The sequence below is a fragment of the Colobus angolensis genome, unplaced genomic scaffold (assembly GCF_000951035.1).
Source record: "Colobus angolensis palliatus isolate OR3802 unplaced genomic scaffold, Cang.pa_1.0 Scaffold517, whole genome shotgun sequence".
NCBI lineage: Eukaryota > Metazoa > Chordata > Mammalia > Primates > Cercopithecidae > Colobus > Colobus angolensis.
Genome location: NW_012118677.1, coordinates 1,306,221 through 1,333,366, shown reverse-complemented (window position 1 = coordinate 1,333,366; position 27,146 = coordinate 1,306,221). Strand labels below are relative to the sequence as shown.

The following is a 27,146-nucleotide window of genomic DNA, read 5'->3' as shown; positions in this document are numbered from 1 at the left end:
CACTGGCTATCTCATTATCTGTTGAACATAGATAGTGCCAGTGTTCATAAGCTGTCTCATAGATCTGATGTATACCAAAATTACAAGAGTTGTATTTAATTAGTTTATCAACTAAGGAAAAAATGAATACAATTATTTTTAATAGCTATAGACCTCCTAATGGTCTATAGCTATTAAATGGTAGCATTTAATAGTAGCATTTCTAATGGTAGCAGCCAGCTCCTGAGGAAGTTGTATGGAATGCCAAATATTGGATTCTTCTGGAATTGGTGATTAGTGGGATAGATGAAGATGTTGGGGGGAAAGGGGACCAAGGACACTGGTGATCTTTTTATGATTATTATTATTATACTTTAAGTTCTAGGGTACATGTGCACAACATGCAGGTTTGTTACATATGTGTGCATGTCCCATGTTGGTGGGACACTGGTGATGTTTTTAAAATGGTTGATCTGGCATTTAGGTAGATGAAGAAGGAAACAAAGCTCCAAGTGGGTAACAGTTGAGGTTTATTGTCAACCTCTCTAAAAGTGGTACTGGATCTCATGATACAGGTGTGACCGGCACAATGACTGTGGTGACTACAGTGATGAGAGGGGCTGCTTATACCAGACCTGCCAGCAGAATCAGTTTACCTGTCAGAACGGGCGCTGCATTAGTAAAACCTTCGTCTGTGATGAGGATAATGACTGTGGAGATGGATCTGATGAGCTGATGCACCTGTGCCACACCCCAGAACCCACGTGTCCGCCTCATGAGTTCAAGTGTGACAATGGGCGCTGCATCGAGATGATGAAACTCTGCAACCACCTGGATGACTGTTTGGACAACAGCGATGAGAAAGGCTGTGGTGAGTACAACCGAGGATTTGGTGAAAGGATACAGGGAGACTGAATATGGATTCTCAACTCTTTATGACTTAGACTTTCCAACCTGTCCTCTAACTACAAAGTTACCATAAAATCACTATTCCTGGTATAGCAAAAGGTACCAAGGTTTCTTGGCATATAAGATGGGGACACACATTTTTTTGGACCAATTCTTTACTTAGTCATTAGAGAGAACAGAAGATGGACAAATATTCAGGCCATCATTTAACATTGCCAAATAAGGTGCTCGAGAATGAAGAGAACCGTGTTGATTCTCTTTGAATCCCTGTGATGACTTTTTGCCTGAAGCATACCTCTGCTAGGACTCCTTGGTCTGTTCTTCATTTTTGTCCTCAGGTAATTGAATGGGAGAGTTTAATATCCCTCTCACCCCAACCACCGCAAGTAAAGCAGTTGAGAATCCATAACATGGGTATATTTGCTCAGCACCATCTTGAACTCCATAATATTGGCAATTCATCCTGTTTGTGGTGTTTAATCCTGGTAATCATTGTTTCATGTATGTTGGTATTGTCTCTGTAATAACAATTTAAATACTTTGAGAGAGAGACCATGTCATTTCATTTATTTTGTTTTCTTCATTTCACTGGTTAATCGTCAGTACTCATTGAAAGCATTTGCCTAATTGACCCGGAAGTATATAATGTAGTTTTTGTCCTTATATGAAAGATAAGATTTATATGAAATAACATTAAAATTAAATGCTAGACAGAAACAGCTGTGGAAATGTAGAGAAGAGAATATCTAGGCATAATATTAAAAAAATCTGTGCAGCAAACCACCATGGCATGTGTTTACCTGTTATAACAAACTTGCACATCCTGCACATGTACCCCTGAACTTAAAATAAAAGTTGAAGAAAAAAAATGAAAAAAATTTAAAAATCATCTAAAAACTGGCTTTTGTTCTATTATAAGAAAAACTTCTACAAATTTCTACCAAAGTTTCAAAAACCATTTAATAATTAAGAAAAACATGTGCTATATTATACATTTATATAAAAATCATATGGAATTTTTTAATATTTTGTCCTAATTCATATAGATTCCCATTGCATTTTAATTAATTTTGCGTTACCTAAACTGTAAGAATTAAATTCTCAATAGTACATAATTGAAATTAAAATTTTTAGTTTGAAGAGGAAGTGATCTCATTAGGTCTCTTCCAAACCTATGAAACATTCGCTCTTAAAACTAGAAGGAGTCCTAGTGATCTTCTGTACCCTCTTCTCTTCGCAGATAATAAGACTGTAGCCCATAGACAGGAAATGAATTGTTTGGGGGGGGTGCACAGTAAACTAGTGGCAGAGCTTGGTCTGATATTTGGATCATGGATTATGCAGTGCACGAAGTTTTAATCTATTGCTCCTTGATGAATAGAGAACTAATAAGAACATGTGCTCCTCCCTCTGTAGATCATTTTTGGGTGAGGTTGCCCACGTGTTACAGGACCAGCCAGAGAGATGTGTAGTGTTGTGTTGCACCTAGTGTTGAGCTCATGCCATCTCGTGAGAGGCAAATGTGTGTATCTCTTTGTGGTTCCGTGTTCAGTGATGTCACACTGGAAGCCTGAGCTTGACCATGGTGTGAGCTGTCACACTGGAAGATGCTACAAATCAGAGCATTTAGAAAATTTTCCCTGAGCCCTGTTTCACCAGCACACTGGCCAGCCTCTTTTCTTCTCCTCTTCTTTCTCATTTCTCTTCTATTAGTTGTTTAAACTGCTGATGAAGGTGTAAGTTGGTGAGGAAGTTGAAAAATAGTGAGTTTTCAATAATCCACAGTATTTGGAAGTCTCTGTTGTCTGTCTTAGCATGGTTCATTAAGAATTGGCACTATTTAGTAGAATGTTGACTTTGAACCATTATAGTGAGTTGGTTGTTGATATTTTAGGATCTCTAAGAATTGCCTTTTACCTACAGGCGTTAATGAATGCCATGACCCTTCAATCAGTGGCTGCGATCACAACTGCACAGACACCTTAACCAGTTTCTATTGTTCCTGTCGTCCTGGTTACAAACTTATGTCTGACAAGCGGACTTGTGTTGATATTGATGAATGCACAGAGACGCCTTTTGTCTGTAGCCAGAAGTGTGAGAATGTAATAGGCTCCTACATCTGTAAGTGTGCCCCAGGCTACCTCCGAGAACCAGATGGAAAGACCTGCCGGCAAAACAGTAACATCGAACCCTATCTCATTTTTAGCAACCGTTACTATTTGAGAAATCTAACTATAGATGGCTATTTTTACTCCCTCATCTTGGAAGGACTGGGCAATGTTGTGGCATTAGATTTTGACCGAGTAGAAAAGAGATTGTACTGGATTGATACACAGAGGCAAGTAATTGAGAGAATGTTTCTGAATAAGACAAACAAGGAGACAATCATAAACCACAGACTACCAGCTGCAGAAAGTCTGGCTGTAGAGTGGGTTTCCAGGTAAGAAAACACTGATGAGCTTTTTAAAAGTTAAAAATTAAAAAAAAAATTCTAACCATGTTTTCATGTTGATAGGAAATTAATTTTTCAACTTGGGTTAATATGCAGATACATTCAATGTTTCTGAAGGTTTATTTTCTGCTTTGTATCTGATACTCAAATGAGAGATACAGAAGAGAATATCTAATTATTTTAAAATTTATAGTATCACTTTTATGGAAAGAGGAATTGCAAGGGAAGAGAATTCACTGTTGCTGGCCATTCACTTAACTGGAGATGATGTGAAGGGACAATTCATGCATTTACCGGTGCATTCACAGTCATCACTTCCTGAGTCCCTCCCACATGCTCAGTGTGGTGACAAACAGCAGGGGTTTTGAGGGGATCAAGGCAGACATGGCCCTTGCCCTCCTGAAGTGCATAGGCTTGCTTACAATACTAGTCATTGGCCAGGAGCAGTGACTCACGCCTGTAATCCCAGAACTTTGCGAGGCTGAGGTGAGAGGATCACTTGAGCCCAGAAGTTCAAGACCAGCCTGGGCAATATAGCGAAACCTGTCTCTATGAAAAATGAAAAAATTAGCAAGGCATGGTGGTGTATGTCTGTAGTCCCGGCTACTCATGAGGCTGAGGTAGGAGGATCCCTTAAGCCCAGGAGATGGAGGTTGCAGAGACCGAGAACGTGCCATGGCACTCCAGCCTGAGTGACAGAGTGAGACCCTGTCTCAAAAAAAACAAAACGAAACGAAACAAAAAACCCAACCAATGCTAGTCATTCCCAGCATGGGCTGGTCATGAGAACTGGAGAATGGCTAACACGAGACTCTTGTTTTGAGATTGCCCTTCTGGAAACTGACAGGCTTTAAGGCAGGCCAGTGGTATTTTAACTAAACTACCAGATCAACCACACTTCTTAACATTTCTATTGAATATCAAATCTATCAGATTCTTGGCAGCATAAACTAATTGGTCTTGTGGTCAATAGACATCGATCTGCAGGCACTTATGCTGTAAAGACTCTTGTTGCAGTCAACCCAGACCTCCAGAAGACTCTTCCCCACATCCTCCTATTTGACCCCCTTAAGGGTAAAGATCCTAAAGTGGGTGGGGAGAGTTGGCTTCCCAGTTCTCCCTGACCAGTAGCTGGCCTGACATAGGTGCTGAGTGCTTGTTGAATAATGAATGAAACATTGACTAAGCATTCCTATTGTATGTATCAGTTCCTGTTTCACATATCCTACATGTCAAAAAGTATAGTGATTAATGATTTCCAGGAACAGAACTGAACATGGTACTGTTCTTGTCACCATCCTTTGTTCCAGTGCAGAAAAAACAATATTTGAACTATAAGATATTGCCATTCAGCCCTCTCTCTGAGAAACTGCTAGAATGAAACTTCCCTCGGATTTCAGCTACTTTCCTCTCTATCAAGGTGTGTTCTTGATCAGAAGAGAATTAAATACATGTGAGGAAGATGGGCAAGAAAGTCTGGGTGAGGGTAGGGTAAACTTTTCTTGAAAGTCCAGGATGGTGTACAACCAGGATCAATGTTCCTGAAAACACAAAGGCAGAACGGAGCCCAGTTATGTTTACTTTGGTAGCGAGCAGTTCTAACATACTAGCTACACTGAAATTAGCAACAAAGTTTCTTCTCCAATATTAGTAAAGATTTCTGCTGTCAACATTAGGGTGTTTGGTTTCCAAAGCGCTTACATTTGATATAACTTTTTAAACCACCATTACGTACATTGCAAGATACTGTTGGCTCTCAGTTATCTTAATTTTTCCAGGAGTGGATATGGAATATCTTCTCCATGTTTTCTTGAGAAGAATCTGTTCACAGGGTGTCTTTTGACTGTGGAATAAAGAGAAATTAATGGAAAAACAGTAAGCTCAACAGAGTAGAGTGCCTTATGGGGTAGCCAGTCTACCAGGACTTGAATGGTAATAGCAACAGGAATAATAATACAACAAGAATAATAATAGCAACTCCTTCTAAGCCTGTTGTGATCTGAAATAATGTAATGTTTTAAAAAGTCCCTGGTCTAAGGCCTGGCATTTAGCAAGTGTTCAATAATTAGCTACTATTATTGTCACTGTTCTTAGTGTCTAGTGATGGAATCCAAGGTTATAGCCATCTCATTCATCAGGATTTAGTCATTTACCCAAGTGAATTAACTGGCAAGACTTGTACATATATGGATACTCATTCCTTCTTGCTCAAGACTGAAGTGATGCTACTATCGTAACTATTCAGATATCCAGCATGAATGGATAAGGGCGTACTTATTGCAAAGAGGCATTCAGGTCTTTTGGAAGGGAAATCATTCTCCTTCTGGTTGGAATTGGTTGTCGAATCCTAAATGACCTTCTCATTATAGGGGCATTTAACCCTTTGGAAGGTTATGGATACTGTAAGACTCTGGTGAAAACCGTGGGCCCCTTTAGAAAGTACACAGATCCCCAAAGCTGGCTTCTCTGATTCTGGGTAAAGACCTTGGGTTAAGAACACTTACTTATAAGAAAAATAAATTTTATTGAATAAAAATGTATTTATAACAGAAATATCCTTGCGGTAGCAGTTTCTAATAGATCCTAATATGTTTCTAACGCTTCTTAGGTTTGATTAAGTAAAACGTGTCACAGGTTAAGAAACTCATTTTGACAGCCTGTCTGACAGAGGCAGGGATGCCTCTTTATCCTAAGGGTGTCATAATCTTTATCTTAAGGATGTCATAATTCAGAGTTTCTCTGTGCAGTTTCAGTGACACACTTAGACAAGTCTGTTTCCTTGACTCCACCATTTAAACTGTAATTCATGATACTTACCTCTGCTTCCCTGTTCTGCTAAGTCTTTGCATTGCCTGGAGAGGGTGTCTTATGCTGCATGAGGAAAGTAAAACCAGCCCCGTCGAATGAGGTGTGTCCCCAGTATTTTCTACATGACACCACCTTAAAGTGGGAATTATTGTACACAGTCTTGCACGCTTTGTTGCCTCACTGCAGGAATACCAACTTCCTACTTTCCCCTGCCCTCATTTGCCTGAAGAAAGGTGACTTCTAACAACTGTCTGTGATTCTCAGGTAGCTTGGATAGGAAACTGGGTGACTAAATATGTCCCATTTCACAAAGTGACTATATTGGTTAACTCCTGGCTCTCCATTTTAGAAAGCTCTACTGGTTGGATGCCCGCCTGGATGGCCTCTTTGTCTCTGACCTCAATGGTGGACACCGCCGCATGCTGGCCCAGCACTGTGTGGATGCCAACAACACCTTCTGCTTTGATAATCCCAGAGGACTTGCCCTTCACCCTCAATATGGGTATTGTCTCCCTGCAATCCTGGGCTTTTCTTTCACCTCCTTATTCCGCCTCTGTTACCAAAAAGGCTGTTCATATAGCTATCTCAAGGCCAATGTCTTGCTGGGGTTTGTCTTCTGCTTTTCCTACTTGGTAAATCATTTAGTATAATGAGTAGAAGCATGGCTTCTTCAAATCGTCATCATCAGCTGTTCTGTTTTCTTTGCCCTGACACACTTTTGCACTTTTCGAGTCATGTATTTTGGCTGTGTGCAAAGAAAATTGTGGTTTCAGAAAACCAATTTCTTTACTGGACTCTCCATGTCAAAGCCACTGAAATTGAGTTAATTGTGTTTATTTGTGAACATTTTCTGTACATTGTCCCCTTCCTTTTTCTTTTTTAGATTATTTGCTGTTAGCTCTCTTTCCTTTCTGAGGGTCTCTACAGAATGTAGACTCCATTTCTCTAAATGGAGAAAAGGTGTGTATTTTGGCTACTGACTTCTTTTGGCATCAGGGACTGATCTTTTGTGTTTGCCCTGACAGGTACATCTACTGGGCAGACTGGGGTCACCGCGCATACATTGGGAGAGTAGGCATGGATGGAACCGACAAGTCTGTGATTATCTCCACCAAGTTAGAGTGGCCTAATGGCATCACCATTGATTACACCAATGATCTACTCTACTGGGCAGATGCCCACTTGGGTTACATAGAGTACGTACATAGAAAAGCATAAAACAATTGTGTGACTGTTTATTTCAAACATCAGAGCTTGTGATTCCAGTCTATTAGTCCCCTGTATTGTCTAACTGACCTGTTTGTTGGAAGTCATTGGGAGGAAGTCACACTTCTAACTAAAACTGCTGAGCTCTATGGGATGGTGCAGTAAAAAGAGGGTGAACTTTTAAATCATATGGATCAGGGTTTATGACCTGGTGTTTTCACTTCTTATTTTTTTTTTTTTCATCTAGAAAACAGAGCTAATAATCTCTCCCCATGGTAGTCAGCTCAGTGTGCAACTCATCTTAATATTTTTGTCTCTTTACTTTGCTCTCCCCTAGGAAATACATGATTAATAAATTGTAGTATTTGAGGAAAGGAAAAGAATAAAAGGATTTGGAAAACTTTCCCTAAAATATTTTGGCACATTTATGGTTAAGTGCAATGCAGTATTTTAGGTAGCAGTAGAGTCTGTTAACATTAATCCAATATGATAAGGCATTTACATCTTTCTGGTAATAGGATAATTTTTTTAAGTGTGTTAAATATACTGTTGATTAAAAATACTCATTGTAAAAAAGATGATATGCATTATTAATTAACAGTTAATCAAGAATACCCATATTGAGGGTTTAGTTTGAATTTTGCTAGTTATGGCCTAGTTGGACCATAGTAATGTCTTCTGCATAAGCATTTATGGATAGTGATCCATGAACAGCCTGTTGCATTCAAAAGCATGGAAATGCCATTCATTCAGTAGAGCTATTTCAAAGTTTTTTATTTTATTTTATTTTTAAAAATTCCTTTCTTCTGTTATGTTTATTTTGCTGCCAAAGTCAGTGTAGAAAAGTTTGGAGTGCTCTAACACCGTATTCCCTTGGGACATGCCACTGAAAAAGAAGGAATACCTAGCACACATGCTAGTGCTCTTTCTTCCTGTGCTCATGGCAGGCATAATTAATCAATTCCAGAACTTTCTCTTGAACTGGTTCATTTGCTACACTAAGGTAGCCCTTAGCATTCTCATTGCAGAATTTACTGTAGCAGATACTAACTCACTCTTAGGGTAGAGATTAACTTTAATTAGAAGCAGTGAAATATTATTTCTAGTTTACTTATACCATTTTGATGTGATATACTGATGGTAATACTCTTAGCCCTTCTCACAGTGTGTGTATCCTCTCTTAAAAGGCACATCAGAGAGCTGAGTTAGCTTTCCATGCAATCCTATATTGAATTAGTAGAAGCATCAAGATGTTCAAAGAAGCTTCAATGATTTTCTAACTGACTTCTATTGTTCTTTGGATCCTACAGATTATTCTTGGTTTTGAAAGCTTAGTAGGTTTCACTCGGCGTACCTTTAGACAGTGTTTCCAGGAGCATTAGAGATGAAAAAAGGAATTTTCTAGTTGTATAATATTCTGTTCACTTTTTGATACAATCTAATATAGATTATTTGTGTAAATGGATTATAAAATTTAGGCAGTAGATTTCAGTCTAAAAGTCAAATCATAATATGAGGCACTGTGATCTGGGAATAAAGGAAACTTTAATATTCATGAGCCATGTTAAATTGGTTACCTCTTGGAGCGGTAGCAATGCCTGTGTTCAGAAATATATTTCATAGACACATAAAGCAATAGATTTTTATAGAGCATCCAATTGATTCCTTGTACATCTTGGGATGCACCAACACATCACTGGAGCTGTGCCTGTAGTTCTACTCTTACTTTTTTTTTTTTTAGATGGAGATTCACTCTTGTTGCCCAGGCTGGAGTGCAATGGCATGATCTCAGCTTGCTGCAACCTCTGCCTCCTGGGTTCAAGCAGTTCTCCTGCCTCAGCCTCCCGAGGAGCTGGTATTACAGGCACGCACCACCACGCCTGGCTAATTTTGTATTTTTAGTAGAGACAGGGTTTCTCCATGTTGGTCAGGCTGATCTCGAACTCCCGACCTCAGGTGATCTGCCTGCCTCAGCCTCCCAAAGTACTGGGATGACAGGCGTCAGCCACCACGCATGGCCATGTAGTTCTACTCTTGACAAAAAATGCTCATCGAGGTATCTGAGGTCTCTCTACAGAGATTACAAAGGAACTGAAAGGGAAGGTCTCAGGACTACTTTCTGGTCTATGATTTTTTAAAAAAACAGATGGTGGCTAGGTGCAGTGGCTCACACTTATAGTCCCCACACTTTGGGAGGCTGAGCAGGGCAGATTGCATGAACTCAGGAGTTCAACAGCAGCCTGGGCAGCATGACAAAACCCTGTCTCTACAGAAATTACAAAAATTAGCTGGATGTGATGGCACCTGCCTGTAGTCCCAGCTACCCAGGAGGCTGAGGTAGGAGGAGCACTTGAACCCAGGAGGAGGAGATTGCAGGGAGCCAACATTGTGCCACTGCACTCCAGCTTGGGCGACAGAGTGAGACTGTCTCTAAATAAATAAATAAATCAGATTTTGACTGATTTCTGGTCATTTACCTGCATCCTTATCAACAGAGGTCAAGCACATCTTCAAGTTTTCCTATGGCTTCTATAAGTTACCATAAATTATATTTTGGGAAATATTTTTAACATTGCGTGGCTAACATTATCAGGTTTCTTAGTTGATAGCTTGTTCTATCTCCTGTTTGGATTTTAGGATATGTTCCAAATTTTTAAAATATTAAATTGTCACTATTTTAGAAATGATTTCTGATATAGACCCATAGTAACGAAAGCCCTTGGAACTGAGAGGAGTTGGGAATTTGGCTGTGGATCCTCTGTAATATATTGAAATCAGGGAACCTTCTCTGGAGGTTTGTTCATCTGGAAAAGTATTCGCTAATGGTGCCATGGCATGATTAATAATAAATGTCCTGCTGGTGTTTGCAAAGTTAACCCTGTAGGCCTTTAAGTTGTGTTCCCCTGAGGTTATACTGAGAACCTAACTATCTCCTAGAATAGCGTCCCCTCCGGAATGTTAATGAGAAGGTAGAATTCCAGTACAATATTGCTATCTTCTGATTTCTTCCAATGGTGTTGGAAGAAACAAGAATGGTGTTCACCCCACGATATCAAAAGGGTGCTTAATGAGGAACATCAACATAAGAGGCTGTAAACCTACAATAGCTATACCAGCTTCATCTGCAGGAAAGCAGCTGTGGTTAGGAATTAGTGATTATTTAAACTCCTGACACTATTCCTATTTTGTTAAGCATTGCCTTTTCACTTCCACATCTTTTGTTCAATTCAAATAAATCCTTTAAGTTTAGTTTTTGTTTTAATTAAAGACTAGGAGTTTTGAGGATCTGAACTTACGTTATCTCTAGGAGGTAGAATTTTGTTGATTTGTGAATTCGTTTATCCTGCAAGACATTAGAGGAGAAGGATTACCTTCATCACATAACTGTTTCTGCTTACTGCTGCAGGTACTCTGATTTGGAGGGCCACCGTCGACACACAGTGTATGATGGGGCACTGCCTCACCCCTTCGCTATTACCGTTTTTGAAGATACTATTTATTGGACAGATTGGAATACAAGGACAGTGGAAAAGGGAAACAAATATGATGGATCAAATAGACAGACACTGGTGAACACAACACACAGACCATTTGACATCCATGTTTACCATCCATATAGGCAGCCCATTGGTGAGTAGGTGACTGAGGGGTTTGGCATGGTTGCCTTGGGTTATGTGTATGTCATGATTGTCTTTAAGCATGAACTTTATGATTTACAAAGAGTTTGTGGTTACTTGTTAGTGTTTTCTTCAAAGCATATGCTGAAAGTTGACAGTAGGCAAGTATCTTGAGAGTTTATCCCTCTTCCCTGGAAAGACTACCTAGAACTCTTCTTTTTCTTAAAACTCGCTAAATTCTTCAAGATCATCTTTTTTTTTTCTTTGTTTTTGATAAGATTTAACAGTTATTATGTTTCTATATTTATTTTTTCTATTTCTATGGGAGGACTGATGTACTTTAAAGGAATTAAAAATATGGCATTTCAGCCCTAAATACTAAATACTAAATAAATGCATATGATATTGTGTATAAAATAGATATTATTCTTATCTCCTAGAAGATAATGTCAAGAGCAGTGCATTTTAGTGTTTTTTAAGTAAGAGAACTTGTTTTTATCGGATTGTAAACTTATATCCCTTTTTACGCAATTAAAGCAACTTTATGATTTAGAGATAATCTAGTAAAGGTCTGGAGTATATTTTGGGAATAGACTGGGTTTTGTGGGTCTGCTTTGTTGTGATGTCTTGCTAAAACATATGATAAACTTGGAATTAAGGAAAAATGAGAATTAGCAAAATAAAGAAATTTAGTTATTTCTTTCTGGAAGTTAATGTTCTTCATATAATTTTTATTAGAAGTTCAAGTAAATATTCATCTCAAAGTGGTGACCTGGAAAATTAGTAAAGATGATGCTCAGTTTATTCACCCACGTTATTTTTGGCCAAACTTCTGTTACCTATGTACTTAGAATGAGGGAATGAATATAGCACTGTTGGAAATTAAAACTTTAACCTAGGTCTAGGCAAATGAATATAAGCTAAGGTTACTGCCTGCTGTCCCAGGACTTGGGGAAACACATCTTTTCTAGTCAGAAACACCAGTGGGTATAGCTCACTTCTGGTAGCATATAAGTGAGCTTTCTTAAAGCACATGGTTGTTGCTTGTATAACTCTATCATCCGTTTTATTTAAGAACTTTTGGGAAAATCATAAATCTAGGATAGTTGGGTTTTTTTTTTATTCTCTAAGAGGTGATAAGTTTAATGTCAAGATGTGTAATCAGCTAATCTGTGCTTGATGTTCTCTTTAAGCAAATGAACATGTATTTTCTTCCTTTTCCACTAGTGAGCAATCCCTGTGGTACCAACAATGGTGGCTGTTCTCATCTCTGCCTCATCAAACCGGGAGGAAAAGGGTTCACTTGCGAGTGTCCAGATGACTTCCGCACCCTTCGGCTGAGTGGCAGCACCTACTGCATGCCCATGTGCTCCAGCACCCAGTTCTTGTGTGCTAACAATGAAAAGTAAGGCTCTCTTTCCCTTCTCCTCAATGCCTCTCTAGCCCTTGTACAGACATTGACCTTCAAGGCTCCAAGGGATGGGAGTTTTCTAATGAGACAAGATTTTGGTTAATTAACTTGGTTTATGTGGAACACAGCAAGACTCTCAGCCTCCAACTTCAGATAATATTTTCCATGAATAGAAGGAGCTTGCTAACCAAACTGTTATGCCTATATATGCAAACTTTCATAGAAAGGAAGCAAGCCATGTATTTCTCATTTTTAATTGTCCTGAGTGTTGGAGCCAGAGTGTATATAAGTACATGCTGAAAAATATTCCCCAGAAGTAATAGAATTTCACTGTCTTTTCCATGCCTATGCCAGCCTAGCTCCTTAGCTGCCTATGCCAGGGGATCTAGGGTTACACATTCAAATCCATTTTTGATCATTTGTGTTTGCTATGAAACATGGCCACAGATTATTTCCTTAACAATGTCCACAGGCTATTGATGGCTAGGGGACCTGAGTTAGAGAGTGGCATGGAGAGAGGCATCAATGCAGATCATAGCATCTAAGATGCAGCGGTAGACGATTGTAGTGATTAAATAAGATATCTGAGATTAAGAATCTAGCATACATTTATTGTGAGAAAGACCCTCAGCAGTTGTTTTTGCCCTCCAACTTCCCAAACAATACTTTTACATCACCCTGGCAAACAATCTGAAGCAATCACTGCTCCTAGAACACAGCTCAAAACATACACTCTGTATTTATTTATTGTTTTTTGTGGAAGGAATTTATTCATCATATTTAAAGCACATTTTCAGTTTGTATTTGGATCTTAAGAAACTGTTCTATCTTGCCAAGTTATGTTTTCTCTGAAAATACACCATTGTAACTGAGATTTAATTGATCCTCTTCTGGGACCATGAGAGAACTCATACATGTCATTTCTTGGAATTCAGTGTTGACTCCTTCTCTCTAGATAACTGTTGCCCCTGGTGGTTTGCTAAAGAATTGCTGCATGTTCTCTGTGCAGGTGCATTCCTATCTGGTGGAAATGTGACGGACAGAAAGACTGCTCAGATGGCTCTGATGAACTGGCCCTTTGCCCGCAGCGCTTCTGCCGACTAGGACAATTCCAGTGCAATGACGGCAACTGCACCAGCCCACAGACTTTATGCAATGCTCACCAAAATTGCCCTGATGGGTCTGATGAAGACCGTCTTCTTTGTGGTGTGTTGAATTGCTTTATGCCTCTTTTCCCCACTTCTATGTTGATTGTATAATTGTATACAATCATGATTCTGTGGGTATTTCCTGAATATCATGAATTAAAAACCAGTTCAAAGTCCTAGAAGGAAACTCAGGCTACACCCTTTTTCTATTCTTATGAAGTGTTTTTTTTTTTTTTTTTTTTTTTTAGAAATCTTAAGGTTTTTACAAGGCAAATGGTTGAAGTAGATAATCAGTTGTCTCTACTGGTGGCTCTTCACCATGTGCTAGGCATTGAATCCCCTTTGAGAGTTAACATTGAGGAGGAAATGAGAGGTTTCCACCCCTATTTTTAACAGAGACATGCCTGTAATCCCAACAATTTGGGAGGCTGAGGCAGGTCGATCGCTTGAGCCCAGGAGTTCAAGACCAGCCTAGGCAACATGGCAAAAGCCTGTTTCTACAAAAAATACAAAAAATTAGCCTGGCATTGTGGCATGTGCCTGTAATCTCAGCTACTTGGGAGGCTGCAGTAGAAGAATAGCTTGATCCTGGGAGGTCGAGGCTGCAGTGAGCCGAGATCATGCCACTGTACTCAAGCCTGGGTGACAGAGCAAGACCTGGTCTCAAGAAAAATAAATAAATAATCAAATAGGCAAAAAATAAAATTCCCCCAAACTAAAAACAACACATCAATAGCAGTAACAAACACAAAGTTTGAAGACTATTTTCCAGTAGAATAGGGACTGAGGAAGGTATGCTTAACAGATCAGGGCGTTCAGTTCTTATCTCTTAAGTCTTTATGCAATAAAAAGATATTTAAGAATTTGGGAGACAGTAAAAGTCAAAAGAAGAAGTGCTCCATGTAGTAGTACTGATTGATAAGTACATTCGGAAATAAGTCCTCTAAAAAGAAATCATGATCCTGCTATCCAGGATTCATTGATGTCAGTTAGGAGCTTTCATTCTTGATGCCTTCCAAGCTGATAACCAAATGTCCCTGCTCTCAGAGAATCACCACTGTGACTCCAATGAATGGCAGTGCGCCAACAAACGTTGCATCCCAGAATCCTGGCAATGCGACACGTTTAACGACTGTGAGGATAACTCAGATGAAGACAGTTCCCACTGTGCTAGCAGGACCTGCCGGCCAGGCCAGTTTCGGTGTGCTAATGGCCGCTGCATCCCGCAGGCCTGGAAGTGCGATGTGGATAATGATTGTGGAGACCACTCGGATGAGCCTATTGAAGAATGCAGTAAGTTCCTACGGGAGGGCCAAGGCATGACCAGAGCAGGGAGACATGAGGAAACTACCATGGGGACTGAGAGAGGACATGGAGCTTTCTTTTTCAGCCCGATGGGATGCTCTGCCTTGGCACTCCCTGCAAACTCTGGCACTGAAAGGCAGAGTATAGCTATATGACTTGCAGGTGGAACCAGACGCTGTTTCTCAAGTGGCTAATACCTCCTTTTGATACATAGAATGTCTAACCAACCAGAATATGATACCAAGAACTTACATGTTGTATATCTACTGCTTTCTCACTTGGGCCACAGAGAAATGTTATGAGGTAGGGAAGGTGGGTGTGAACCAGTTCCATTTTACAGATGAGGAAACTAAGGTTCATATTAAGTGGATGGTCACATTACTGTTTAGTGTCAGACCTAACACTTCAACCCAGGTTTTTAACTTCAAACCCTGTTCTTCCCCAACCCCACCCACAAAATTATACTGTAAAACAAATGAGTGGTGCTGAGATAGTGAGAAACTTGGAACTAGTTTTCTGTTCATGGTGAACAGATCACATCTAAGGCAGACACACAATGCCAGAGTCAGTTTTCTTGGTAACATGGTCATTGTTACTCCTCAGTACCACAGCCTCAATGTGACAATGGAAAGGTGCTTTCTTGTACCTTCAGTTCTGACTTTGATGCCTCCTCCCTTTTCAGTGAGCTCTGCCCATCTCTGTGACAACTTCACAGAATTCAGCTGCAAAACAAATTACCGCTGCATCCCAAAGTGGGCCGTGTGCAATGGTGTAGACGACTGCAGGGACAACAGTGATGAGCAAGGCTGTGGTAGGAGGGGCTGCAGGGGAGTGGAGGGAGGGACAAGCAAGTCCACATGTCATTCGCCATTTATTAGATGAGAGATGAGAGTGTATTTTCCATAGCATTTTTTCTTTGTTTACCTCTGTAAAAAAAATGGTTGATTCTTCTAATGACATGTTACATTTAGTAGCATTTTGCAGGATTACCAGGAGTATTGAATTTATAGCATTTTAAATCATGCCGTCATTGAGGAAGACATTATTAAAATGTTAGAAACTTGCATAATTTCTTCCAGATGTAGAATTCTTACTCATACTTGACAAGTTTAGATTGTTTCTCTAATTTTATAAATTGGTTGAAATTGATAGAAAGGGGTTACACAAAAGACTTGGTATCTATTTCTAAAAAGGATATTTCCAAATTAGGATATTTCTTATTTGGGGATTTTCATATTCTGAACGTCTCTCTGATTTTCCCTGTTATCTATTGGACATCTGTAGTCCCTCTGGTAACATGGGAAAGTCAGATAAATTAATGGAATTTGTCAAGATTAGTCATAGTCTAACTTGAAACCAAAGCATCTGTGAGTATGTGTGTTGGGTTTAGTTGGAAGAGAAGTAAAGAATATACTAAATCCTTTTAAGGACACGGAGTCCAATTGACTGAAGATAATATGATCAAAATATTTATTTATTGTGGCATCATTTTAGCCTTCCATACCAGGTCTTTGTTGCAAATTACAAACCACATACCATTTCATTCTTTGCACGGTTTCTACCAAAGGGAATGGATTGAGTTTCAAGCGGTAGGATAGGTTCAGGGTAGCTAAAAGAGGGAATATTGACCATGAATGTTGCTGGCATTCCTCTCTTTGGGAGCTTCAAGAGTGTGCTAATACAATTCTTAGACTGTCTCACAAGGAAGCCAATACTACTTTGTGCATTTCTCTGCCAATGGTTTATGAAGTCTTTGCAATGACTGCTTTGCAGAGGAGAGGACATGCCATCCTGTGGGGGATTTCCGCTGTAAAAATCACCACTGCATCCCTCTTCGTTGGCAGTGTGATGGGCAAAATGACTGTGGAGATAACTCAGATGAGGAGAACTGTGGTGAGTGTTCACAGTCCTATGGTCCTTATGTGCCACCAGAGCTGTGATGTTTGCTTTTTGTCCATAATTCAACTGTCCATGTCATTGATCTCAATGGGTAGGATATCAAGCTGTCTGATCTCTTTCTTTCTGCTGGTCAGTACATTTCTACTTTCTCTTCCACTAGAGACATAAGCATCTTCTCCTTCTGAGGTGTTTCAAATCAAGCTTTTGGATGAAGGTATTTACCGAAGTATATCTTTTCTGTGTCGAATTTATTCACACCCAACTTCTTTTTTCCAAAAGAAGTTGTGGTGACTTATGATAAAGGAAAAATATAACAAGATAAATAGAATAGAAATAGAAAACCAGGACCAGAGAAGTAGAGAGAGGAAAGGTGCTAACCCAGAGACACTGCTTCCTAAGCTCTTTCCCCAAAATGGCCTTCACAGGAGAGGAGAGAAAACTTGTGTTTGCATTATTACACTTCCTAGAATAGCTGACTGTTTTAGGAGGGCTAATAGTTAAATAACAAGACAGGTTTTACTTTCTCCCAGTTGAAGGTATTGACTACAAGGCATTGGATAGGGAGGTTGAGGAAACGAAGTCAAGAGGCTGAGATCATATCAAACTAGATGGTCAGAACACACTCAATGTATGTTCTGAAAACAAGCTTAATGAAGCCCTGCCCAGAATGTATATCACTGACTCATGATATGCATCAATTTCTAATTGACTAATGAAATACATTCTAATGTTATTTATCTTTTGGAAGAAAGAAGTGATCACCACTTGCCATAGGCAATGAGAGATTTAGGAAGCTGACTACATCTGCAAATATCAATTAGCTAAAAACTTATACAAAAGGGTAATCCAATTGGCATTTTGTCTTTTATTAATAAAAGTTCATGTTGAATCCTATAAGAGGTTATCTAGAGTTTCATGAAATAAAAAAAATTAAGATAAAATCAAATTGGGCATGGTGGAACACACCTGTAGTCCCAGTTACGCAGGAGCCTGAGCTGGGAGGATTACTTTAGTCCAGGAGTTCAAAGCCAGCCTGGGCAATGTTGAAAGACCCTGTTTCAAAAAACAAAAAGAGAGAGCAAGCAAGAGAGATCAAAAAATCACCTATGGACAAACTTCTTAATAAAGGCCATCCTTTACAGACTCAAAATTAAGGTGAAAGGTCTAGTTTTGGAGGGTGAATGATTTGCCCAAGTACACCTCTGGGGCTTGGGACACAGGAGGGCGCTGGGCACCCGGGCACTTTGGCCAGCTCACACGATGTCTCCTGTGTGTGATTCCTGGTGCACACTCATGGCCAGGTGCCTTTCCTTTCCAGCGCCCCGGGAGTGCACGGAGAGTGAGTTTCGATGTGTCAATCAGCAGTGCATTCCCTCACGATGGATCTGTGACCATTACAACGACTGTGGGGACAACTCAGATGAACGGGACTGTGGTAACTGTCATTTGAGAAGCTTACCATAGAATTTTGTACTGTGACAGTGTAGGGGCTTCACATTAGTGTTTATAAGGCTTTTAGAGGAAAATGATTTTAGTATATGTGTAATATATAAACCTTAGCATAACACAGTATCTGCTGCTCTGTATTTTCTATGCATTATTCTTAACTCATAGCAGTCTAGATCAGTCATAATAGAGGAAAATAGCAAGGAATTAAAAAATTTAATTTTAGTATCAACCCTTCTTAGTAGTAGATTTTAATCTGCATTAGCGTTGTGAACAAAGACGTTGATCTTGCTACTATTCCACCGAAAGTCACCTTAAGGAATATACACGTATTACTATGACTGTCTTGTGTAGAGATCAGATCATTGAGAAAGGAATCCTAAACCCAAAGTAATTTTTATAGCTCTTTACTGATTTGGTGTTGGGTCTTAGGAAAATTAAAAAACATTGAAAACTGGCGAAATCTGATTTCTGAGGAAAAGCTTAAGAGCTGGAAATTATTTAATAAAAGGGAGCTAGGTACTTCCATCTCCGTATGTTGAGTGGGGAAAGTGTGAGTTTTGAGAGTGTATTAATATGCTAATCACAAGTTGTGGGTTTGCTGTGAGCCAGTCACAGGGTGTAGATAGGAATGTGATGGAGTACCCACTGTACTCCAGGTACCTAATCTCTGCCTGAAAATGACAAGGCCTTCTCAGAATGACAGTCTTTTCTCTTCAGAGATGAGGACCTGCCATCCTGAATATTTTCAGTGTACAAGTGGACATTGTGTACCCAGTGCATTGAAATGTGATGGAACCGCGGACTGTTTGGATGCCTCTGATGAAGCTGATTGTCGTAAGTCCCTAGACACATATGTAGTACTGTTTACCTGAGAGTATGAATATGATAGTCTAGACATCAGTCAGCTGCCACTTCTTACGTTAAAAGGCCATAGGTATTGTCTCTTCAGCATGCACTGTTAATGATCAGTTCACCTGAGTTCTAAGTCATCATAATCCTATATTTCACAATGGCCGTTCAAGTGCATTTCGTTGCTATTTTAAATGGAGAATATATTCAGTAATTTGTGCTAACAAAGTATGTATATATTATCAGCTACTATACAAACCATTAATTAGATAAAAAACATTTCAGGTAAAACATAGTCAAGCAATGAATACACTAGTATAAAGAACAAGGGTTGGGTATTAGAACATTTTGAATTTATGGCATTAAAATTTTTTTCAGTCACATGATGGGGTATAAAAATGATTAAAACTTGAAGGGGGCCAGCCCCTCCACACCTTTGGGTATTTCTCATCAGGTGGGACAAGAGACTGAGAAGACTGAGAGAGATCAAAATGGAGTTTATTATGTCTACATTTTCTATGTAGACACAGTAACAGTCTGATCTCTCTTTTCCCAACAAAAACTGGAAAGCTAATATGATTACTCAGATTTGAATCTTTATGGCTCACTTGAATAAATGCAAACTGTTGATATATCATTATTGCCGATCCATCAACAGTAACCATCATCCATGATAACCATCCATGATGGTTATTGTTGATGATGTGGTTGCCAAAGAGGACTTTATAAATGTATGTGGGTAAAACCAGTCCTGACATTTGCCTGCAGAGACTAAGTCCAGTGCTGTCCATGCCGTGGATGATTCATGCCATTGGAAACTGAGCTCTGACAACTGCCCTTAAGACAGTCCATTCAACTTTCAGACAGCTCAAGGCCACTATACATCTTGATGAATAAAGAAGAGCAGGCTATAATGGCAAGAGCCAAAGGAGAAATAGCAGGAAGCTTTCCAAAAGTAGTCAATTTGTATAATAATTTGAACATGTCTTCTCCCCCATGGCAGCTACACGCTTTCCCGATGGTGCATACTGCCAGGCTACTATGTTTGAATGCAAAAACCATGTTTGTATCCCACCGTATTGGAAATGTGATGGCGATGACGACTGTGGCGATGGTTCAGATGAAGAACTTCACCTGTGCTGTAAGAGGGAGAGAAACGGAATGAATGGGAGTGGCGTTGTCTGTCAAATCTCAGTGTTTCTTACATGTAGCATGTGAGCCTGGAGAGCAGTTGTACAATTGTTTAGGACTGGACACAGGATAAGTATTGGTGTTATTTCACTGGGTCTTCCAGCTTCAATTCTCTCTGTAACCTGAGAAAGTTGGGAAAACCTCCATGTTTTTAAACATTTTATGATCTTAGAAAAAATGTCTTTAAAGGAAATGTTGCTTTAAAACCCAGTGTGCATAAATAAAGGCAGATCTGTTGTGGTTGAAGTCTGAGGAAGGGTAGGGAGGAAGCTGTACCTTTCCTGCTGTATCCTACATTGGGTGCCCCTGGAAGTACCCTCTCCAAACCCCTAGAGCTTCCTGGAGCACCTTTAGAAAATGCTAAGACTTTCTTAATCTTTACAGTCACTTTCTTTTAACATGGTAAGTCAAGGCCATCTAATTCCCTCTTGCTGAATGATGCTCATTTATACACACACACACACACACACACACACACACACACACACACACATATATGTATATTTTAAACCCTGCTTGTTTGTGAGTCTCAATTTAGGTACATATCAGTAGCAGTGGAGGAGGGGTATTTCAAAATCACATGCCCTGGCCTCACCCTAGGCTTAGACCTGATGAAGCGAATCTCCAAGAATGAAGCCTGCACATGTGTATTTTTAAAAAGCTTCTTAGCTTTTTAGTTTAGTCCCCTGGTTGAGAACTACTGATTTTAATAAGTCAGCGAAAATAGAGTTGTTTCAGTCATTTTGCTACATGCTTGGAGTCATTGGAGAAACTCTAGGGTAATAGTTCTCAAAAGTGTCTTCCCTGGACTAGGAATGTCAGTGCCATTTGGGAACATGTTAGAAATGCAGGTTCATGGGATGCACCCTATCCAAACAGAAATAAAAAATCAAGCCCAAGAGAAGTAGAGGAAGGAAAGACATTAACTCAAAGACTCTGCTTTTTAAGCTCTTTCCCCAAGATGGCCTTAATTTTGTGAGAAAATTAAGGGCCCAGCAATCTATACATTAACAGGTCCCTCAAATGATTCTGATGCAAACTAAAGTGTCAGGATTTTGTGTAAGTAAAAGCCCTTAACCTAGGAGACAAGATCTTGAGAAGCACTCCTGATGGAAGTTCACGTTGCATCTTCCATCCCCTTTCCCAGCTTCATCACTACTCATTTTTAGCCCAGAGATTTGACTTGTGAAAATGATATGTCTTAGCATTTTGTTTCTCCTCAGAAAACTTTAATTAGTGTTCATTATATTTCACAGTTGCATCCCAACATTTTTCTTTACTTCTTAGGAACTAGCCTTGTTTTGCTTTGAACTTCATGAATCTTGAGACATATCTTAGACATGTTTAACTTTCAAAGAAGTCCTTAGGAAATCTCTTCTCTCCGTAAGGTAAAATACCCATAGCTAGTAAAAATAAACTTTGGAGAGTCAGAGACACAGCTACCTTAAACAATTTCCAACACTGTTTTATAATATTGAACTTGCCTTTCACAGCAAATAATTATTGCAATAGTTCTATTAACAATATTTCCGAGAACCAGCCCTTAGATCTGACCTTTTCCCCTCAACCAATCTTATTACAAGTCTCTCCTCTTGATCCCTGTGTGTGATACAATGGCAGAAGGAAAATCAGGCAGCCCAAATCCTCCATGTGGAAGATCACATGTGAAGACCACATGTATGTTGAGTTCACTGAATTTGTGGTACATGTAGAGTGAACCGTGTTCCCTGTACCAAACAAGTAGGGGACCTGGGGACTACCCTTGAGTTCCTCATAGCTGTACAGGCAGCAGCTAGAGGTCTCACTCTGGACAGCAAGTGTGTCAGGGTTTGATCGTGAGATATCGAATTTAAATGTAAGATGTGAGAGAATTCAGGAGGGAAAATCCAACACAATTTAAAGCTTCAGTAAAAGACTCAGGCTCTAGACACTCTATGACAACTGCCATCAGAAGGATCAAACAAATGACTTCCTGACTATTAGGATAAGAGCCCATGTACTGCCAGCCTGTCCAGCCTCACAGCCACCATTGTGCTCCACACTCCATGTTCCAACAACAGAGGACTTTATTCAGGTCCAGTGACCTGCCATGCTCCTCTCTGACTCAGAATCAATGGGAAGTTTCTTCCAAGCCTTCCTCTCCCTAACTTATGTCAGATCACCCCAGTAGATGTTTCATAGTTATAATTGAATGGTTAATTTGAAAAGTCTGTTTCTCTACTAGAATGAAAGTTCCATGAGGACAAGGACTGTGTCTTTCTTGTTTCCCATCATAACTAGTGCCTAGCACAGTACCTTGGCGTGTATTGGATATATAGTGTATCTGCTGATTGATTAATCAAATGAGTAAATGAGTGCATGAATGAAGCAAGCCTGGTGCTGGCACTGGAGCATTTTAGATATTGACACTTAGATTCTACTGTTAACCTGTAATTTCATTTTTCCATCTTTCCTTTCAGTGAATGTTCCCTGTAATTCACCAAACCGTTTCCGGTGTGACAACAATCGCTGCATTTATGGTCATGAGGTGTGCAACGGTGTGGATGACTGTGGAGATGGAACTGATGAGACAGAGGAGCACTGTAAGCAAAAGTCAAAAGGGAGAAGGAAAAAGGAAGGACCCCATGTGGTCTGCAGTTTGGAAAATGTACCTCTGGGGTTTCAGTTTGTTCTATAGAGTTGTGCCCATGATTGCAGATCTCTGCTGACATAATTGTTTACAAGACCATACAAACACATGCATTGCTTACATGTAACCCTGCCTGTTCTTCCTGTCTCATTTGAACACAATGCTGGCAAATCCATTAATTTTTCAGTCTTTGTTTAAACATTTAATAAACCTTCCCCTCCTCTTTTCTCATAAGAAACTGAGAACAAACACTAAATACTGGTTGAGCCACACCTCACAGATTAATAGTTTATTTTTTCAGATATAAGATTTGATCATTCTTCAGCCTTCAGGAGTCGCTAATTGCTAATCTAGGCAGGTGCCCAGCTGCAGAGATCATGTGAAGCAAGGCAGCCCTGGTGTTAACAGAGCTTATCTAATATCCTTGTTGAAAATGAAAATTCATTTCCCAGAAGAGAAAAGTGATAGATTAGTTTAAGATAGAAGTTTCAAACTGGCTGCATTTAACATTTCAGGCATTGATATATCTGTGCTTTTCCTGCACTTTCAAAATCTATCCATTGAAGGAGAAAGTTGACCAATTTTCTGGGCAATTTAATTTGCCTAGAAAAAAGTCAGTGAGGAAAATCATTTCCCTGACTCCAGTTATTTTTTTTCCCCAGAAAGACATTACCTGGGAAAATTAAGATAAATTCCTAATTTTTCCACTTTCTATTTCTTGTATTGATGTGGTATTAGAATGCTTTGCCACAGAATGCTTACTTCCAGCCCCCGTCCCAGAGGGGACTGTCTGTCAGGGAGGACTTTGATACTACTGCAACCTTCAAGTTTGTATTCCTGTTATTATTATTATTGGCAGAGATGAATCTGTGGTTATAGCATTAATTTATTTGAGGCATAGCACAAAAGGATGAAAGCCCAGAAATAAAATATTTTTAAAAAATTTGAGCAGATTTCCCCCTTCCCCAAAATCTCTTTCCATTTCCTCTACTAAAAATGCCATTTTTAAAAAAATGGAGCAAGACTTTGTAGCACATGGTCAAATCCCAGAATCCATAAACTTTTATTCTTTTCAAGGAGCAGGATTTTAGTCTGGGAAACCACTACTGGCCACCACAGGAAGCAAACTGCAACATTTCAATGGCTTAAAATGGCAAAGATTCATTTCTCTCTCATGTAAAGTTTAATGACTGTCTAGCAACCCTCCTCCATCCTATAATTATGCCATCAGGAACACATTCAAGGTTGCCAAGGCAGGAGAAGATCAACATGGTGGAAGCACACAGCTTCTTAACTTCGTGAGCCTGGAAATGACAGATATTCTCCTGCTTGTGGTCCATTGGTCAGAACCAGTTACATGGCCCCGCTCTAACTGTAAGGCAGACTGGAAAATGGAAGAATGTGCATTCTCATACAATTTACCCTTGTGTCACTAAATACTCCTTTACGATTTTCTTCTCATATGTGGAACACCCTTAACCCCTTCCCAAGGGACATAGCTTAGTCCAATCAGAAACTGAAATCCAGGAGCTCTGGGTAATGGGCAGTAGCCACTCAATCAGTTCCAGATGTGATTCCTCTTGGTCGGGAGACCCATAAACTAATAAACAATCACTGCCATCTGTGCCCGATAGGTAGTGGTGGAACAGGGGCAGTGCAATAGAAATAAACACTCCCATGGGAAAGAAAGAATTGGAGAGTCGTGGCAATCACCAATCTGTAGCAATTCTGAAGTCCCACTAGGCTAGGATGACACATGTTGGCACAGGACAGTCCTGATTCATGTCTGCTGCCCCAGTGGAATTATGAATAGCGCCACCTTCACTTTCAAAAGCACACTGGCCTGGAAAGGAGAGTAAATCACATAGTCACTCTGGGCAGACATTGTAAAGGTCCCTTCTTTGGGGAGTGGAGGGTATTTATTGATTAGCTCATGCCTCTGCTCTGGCAGGAGCCCCTGTGTCAAAATGTCTCTCATTGTTTCTGACTCTACCCTGTGAGAGTTTTTCTTTGTCTATTTTCCTCTTCAAATGAAGAGGGAAGGGGAAATATGCTCCCATTAGGACCTGCACAGCTTTCTCACCCCACTTCTTGCTTATAGAAGGCCAGGAGCCCAATAGTTTTTTGTTTTGTTTTGTTTTGTTTTTCAAGTCTCAAACAGTCATAGCATTTTGGTTTACTTGGTTATATCTTGCTCTCAGAAACCTACCAGACATTTGATCTGTTTGCTTCTAGCCTGTTCTAAAAGTTAGTAACCTGATCTAGTGCTCTTTTTGAGCCATAGTTCTCAAAGCTGCTTTTTTCTTTGCTTCCTTTCCCTCATATAAGTTCTGTCTGAACTTATTGTCACTTATATCCAATCCATGTAGAAAAATAGATGGGCAGTCATTTTATCCAATGAGGAGGTTTTATTGGGCCTTCGTGTCTCAAAGTCTTTTAAACTTCAGACTTTTATTGTTTGGGATGTAGATACAGTTGGCTTTTCTCACACAGCAAATTTCTGGGCTTTATTTTATTTCTGCTTGTAAGTTAACCAGTTCTTCTCTTAGCTTCTCTCTTTCTTATACTATCTTGCCAAACTCAGGAATGGCAATCAATGCACGTTACTAACATTCTGTTTCTAACCTCACTCCATGATTGACAGGTTCAGTAAGCATGTGATCTGCCTTCCAGTTTTTCTGAGGCGACAGCTTTATCAAATGCTTTGACTTTGCATAACATGATCTCCATCTTTCCTGCTTCCACTATCAGTGTCCTTGTTGCTTGCCTCCTGACTTAATCCAATGCCAAATATTTTATGTTTTTGTTGTGGAAGTACTCTACTTCGCTCATCACTCTGTTATTCGAAACAGTTCATACTAGCTGTTGCAACCAACAGATCCTAAAGTCTCAGGGGTGCAACATAATGAAGGCTTATTGAACACTCATATAAAGGCCAACGCTGGTTCCACAGCCCGCCTGCATCTTGCAGCTGTGCTGCCTGGAACACATGGCTTCCAAGGTTGTTGCAGTAGCACAGGAGACATGGAGAAGGCATGTGCGCTTTTCATTGCTTCAGCTCAGTAGTGACACATGGCACCTCCAACTGACAGTACATTGGCTAGAACTGGTCACATGGTCCTAACCCACCTGCAAGGGAGACTGGGAAATGTAGGGAAGCACTTATTTATTTGGTAAGCACAAACTGCCTCTGTTGTAGAAGGAAGTATCTTGCTTCACAAAAGAAAAAGTTTTGATTTTAATTTGTTCTTACATACAGGTAGAAAACCAACCCCTAAACCTTGTACGGAATATGAATATAAGTGTGGCAATGGACATTGCATTCCACACGACAATGTGTGTGATGATGCCGATGACTGTGGTGATTGGTCTGACGAACTGGGTTGCAGTAAGTAAAAAAATATTAAGCCAAATGTAGTATCCTTGGTACTTGAAAAAGCTTCTGAGGGTGTTTGAGCAAGAAGGGAATGCCACAGGGGACCTGGGAAGGGACATTTGTTTTTATTTTTAAAGTTGAGGGAGTGGCTGGGTGCAGTGGCTCATGCCTGTAACCCCAATACTTTGGGAGGCCGAGGCAGACAGATCACTTGAGCCCAGGAGTTCAAGAACAGCCTGGGCAGCGTGGCGAAACTCCGTCTTAACAAAATACACAAAAATTTGCTGGGTGTAGTGGTGCGCACCTCTAGTACCAGATACTCGAGAGGATAAGGTAGAAGGATGGCTTGAGTGCAGGCAGGGGCTGCAGTGAGCTGTGATTGTGCCACTGTACTCCAGCCTGGGCAATAAAGAGAGACCTTGTCTCAAAACAAATGAACAAACAAACAAAAAGAAAGTAGAGGAAGCACTTTGTGTAGGAAAAGGATGATGAACATAACCAAGGAAGAATTCTAGCTCAATGTTTTGATGGAAATGTTAGAATGACATGTTACTGAGTCACACCTTTGTAGTCCATTTATGACTCACATAGTGCTTTCACATGTTACTTAATGTGTTACTCAAGTTAGCCCCATTGAGTTGCTTTTATTGTCTATGTAATAGAGCTCAGAGAGCTTAAGTAACTTGCTTGAGGTCACACAGAATGGCAGAGGCAGAATTGGAGCAGTCATGTGAGTCCAGGTTAGGAGGGCTGGCCTCTGGACCCCCGCCACTAGCTGTACCAATTTAGGCACATACTGACTTTTCCAGTCTTTGGTTTCCTCACAGGAAGAAGGAGGCCGTTCTTCAAACTCTAGGAGCCTGTGACTTAGTCATCCTAGTGAGCTCCATGTGCTTTCAACTTCTTGGGCTCTAACCG

At 40.0% G+C, this 27,146-nt stretch overlaps 1 protein-coding gene across 1 annotated transcript in view; it reads left to right on the top strand.

The window, feature by feature from the left end:
- Positions 1–27,146, top strand: part of LRP2 (low density lipoprotein receptor-related protein 2) — a 214,779-nt gene that overhangs the window by 156,399 nt on the left and 31,234 nt on the right. The window contains exons 49-63 of the mRNA XM_011960602.1: positions 555–850; positions 2,812–3,328; positions 6,498–6,650; positions 7,174–7,344; positions 10,761–10,984; positions 12,199–12,376; positions 13,392–13,588; positions 14,578–14,823; positions 15,518–15,646; positions 16,609–16,728; positions 18,053–18,169; positions 18,901–19,017; positions 20,036–20,173; positions 22,683–22,805; positions 26,112–26,240. Coding sequence (XP_011815992.1) covers positions 555–850; positions 2,812–3,328; positions 6,498–6,650; positions 7,174–7,344; positions 10,761–10,984; positions 12,199–12,376; positions 13,392–13,588; positions 14,578–14,823; positions 15,518–15,646; positions 16,609–16,728; positions 18,053–18,169; positions 18,901–19,017; positions 20,036–20,173; positions 22,683–22,805; positions 26,112–26,240 — 2,855 coding nt within the window. The remainder of the gene's footprint in view (positions 1–554; positions 851–2,811; positions 3,329–6,497; positions 6,651–7,173; positions 7,345–10,760; positions 10,985–12,198; positions 12,377–13,391; positions 13,589–14,577; positions 14,824–15,517; positions 15,647–16,608; positions 16,729–18,052; positions 18,170–18,900; positions 19,018–20,035; positions 20,174–22,682; positions 22,806–26,111; positions 26,241–27,146) is intronic.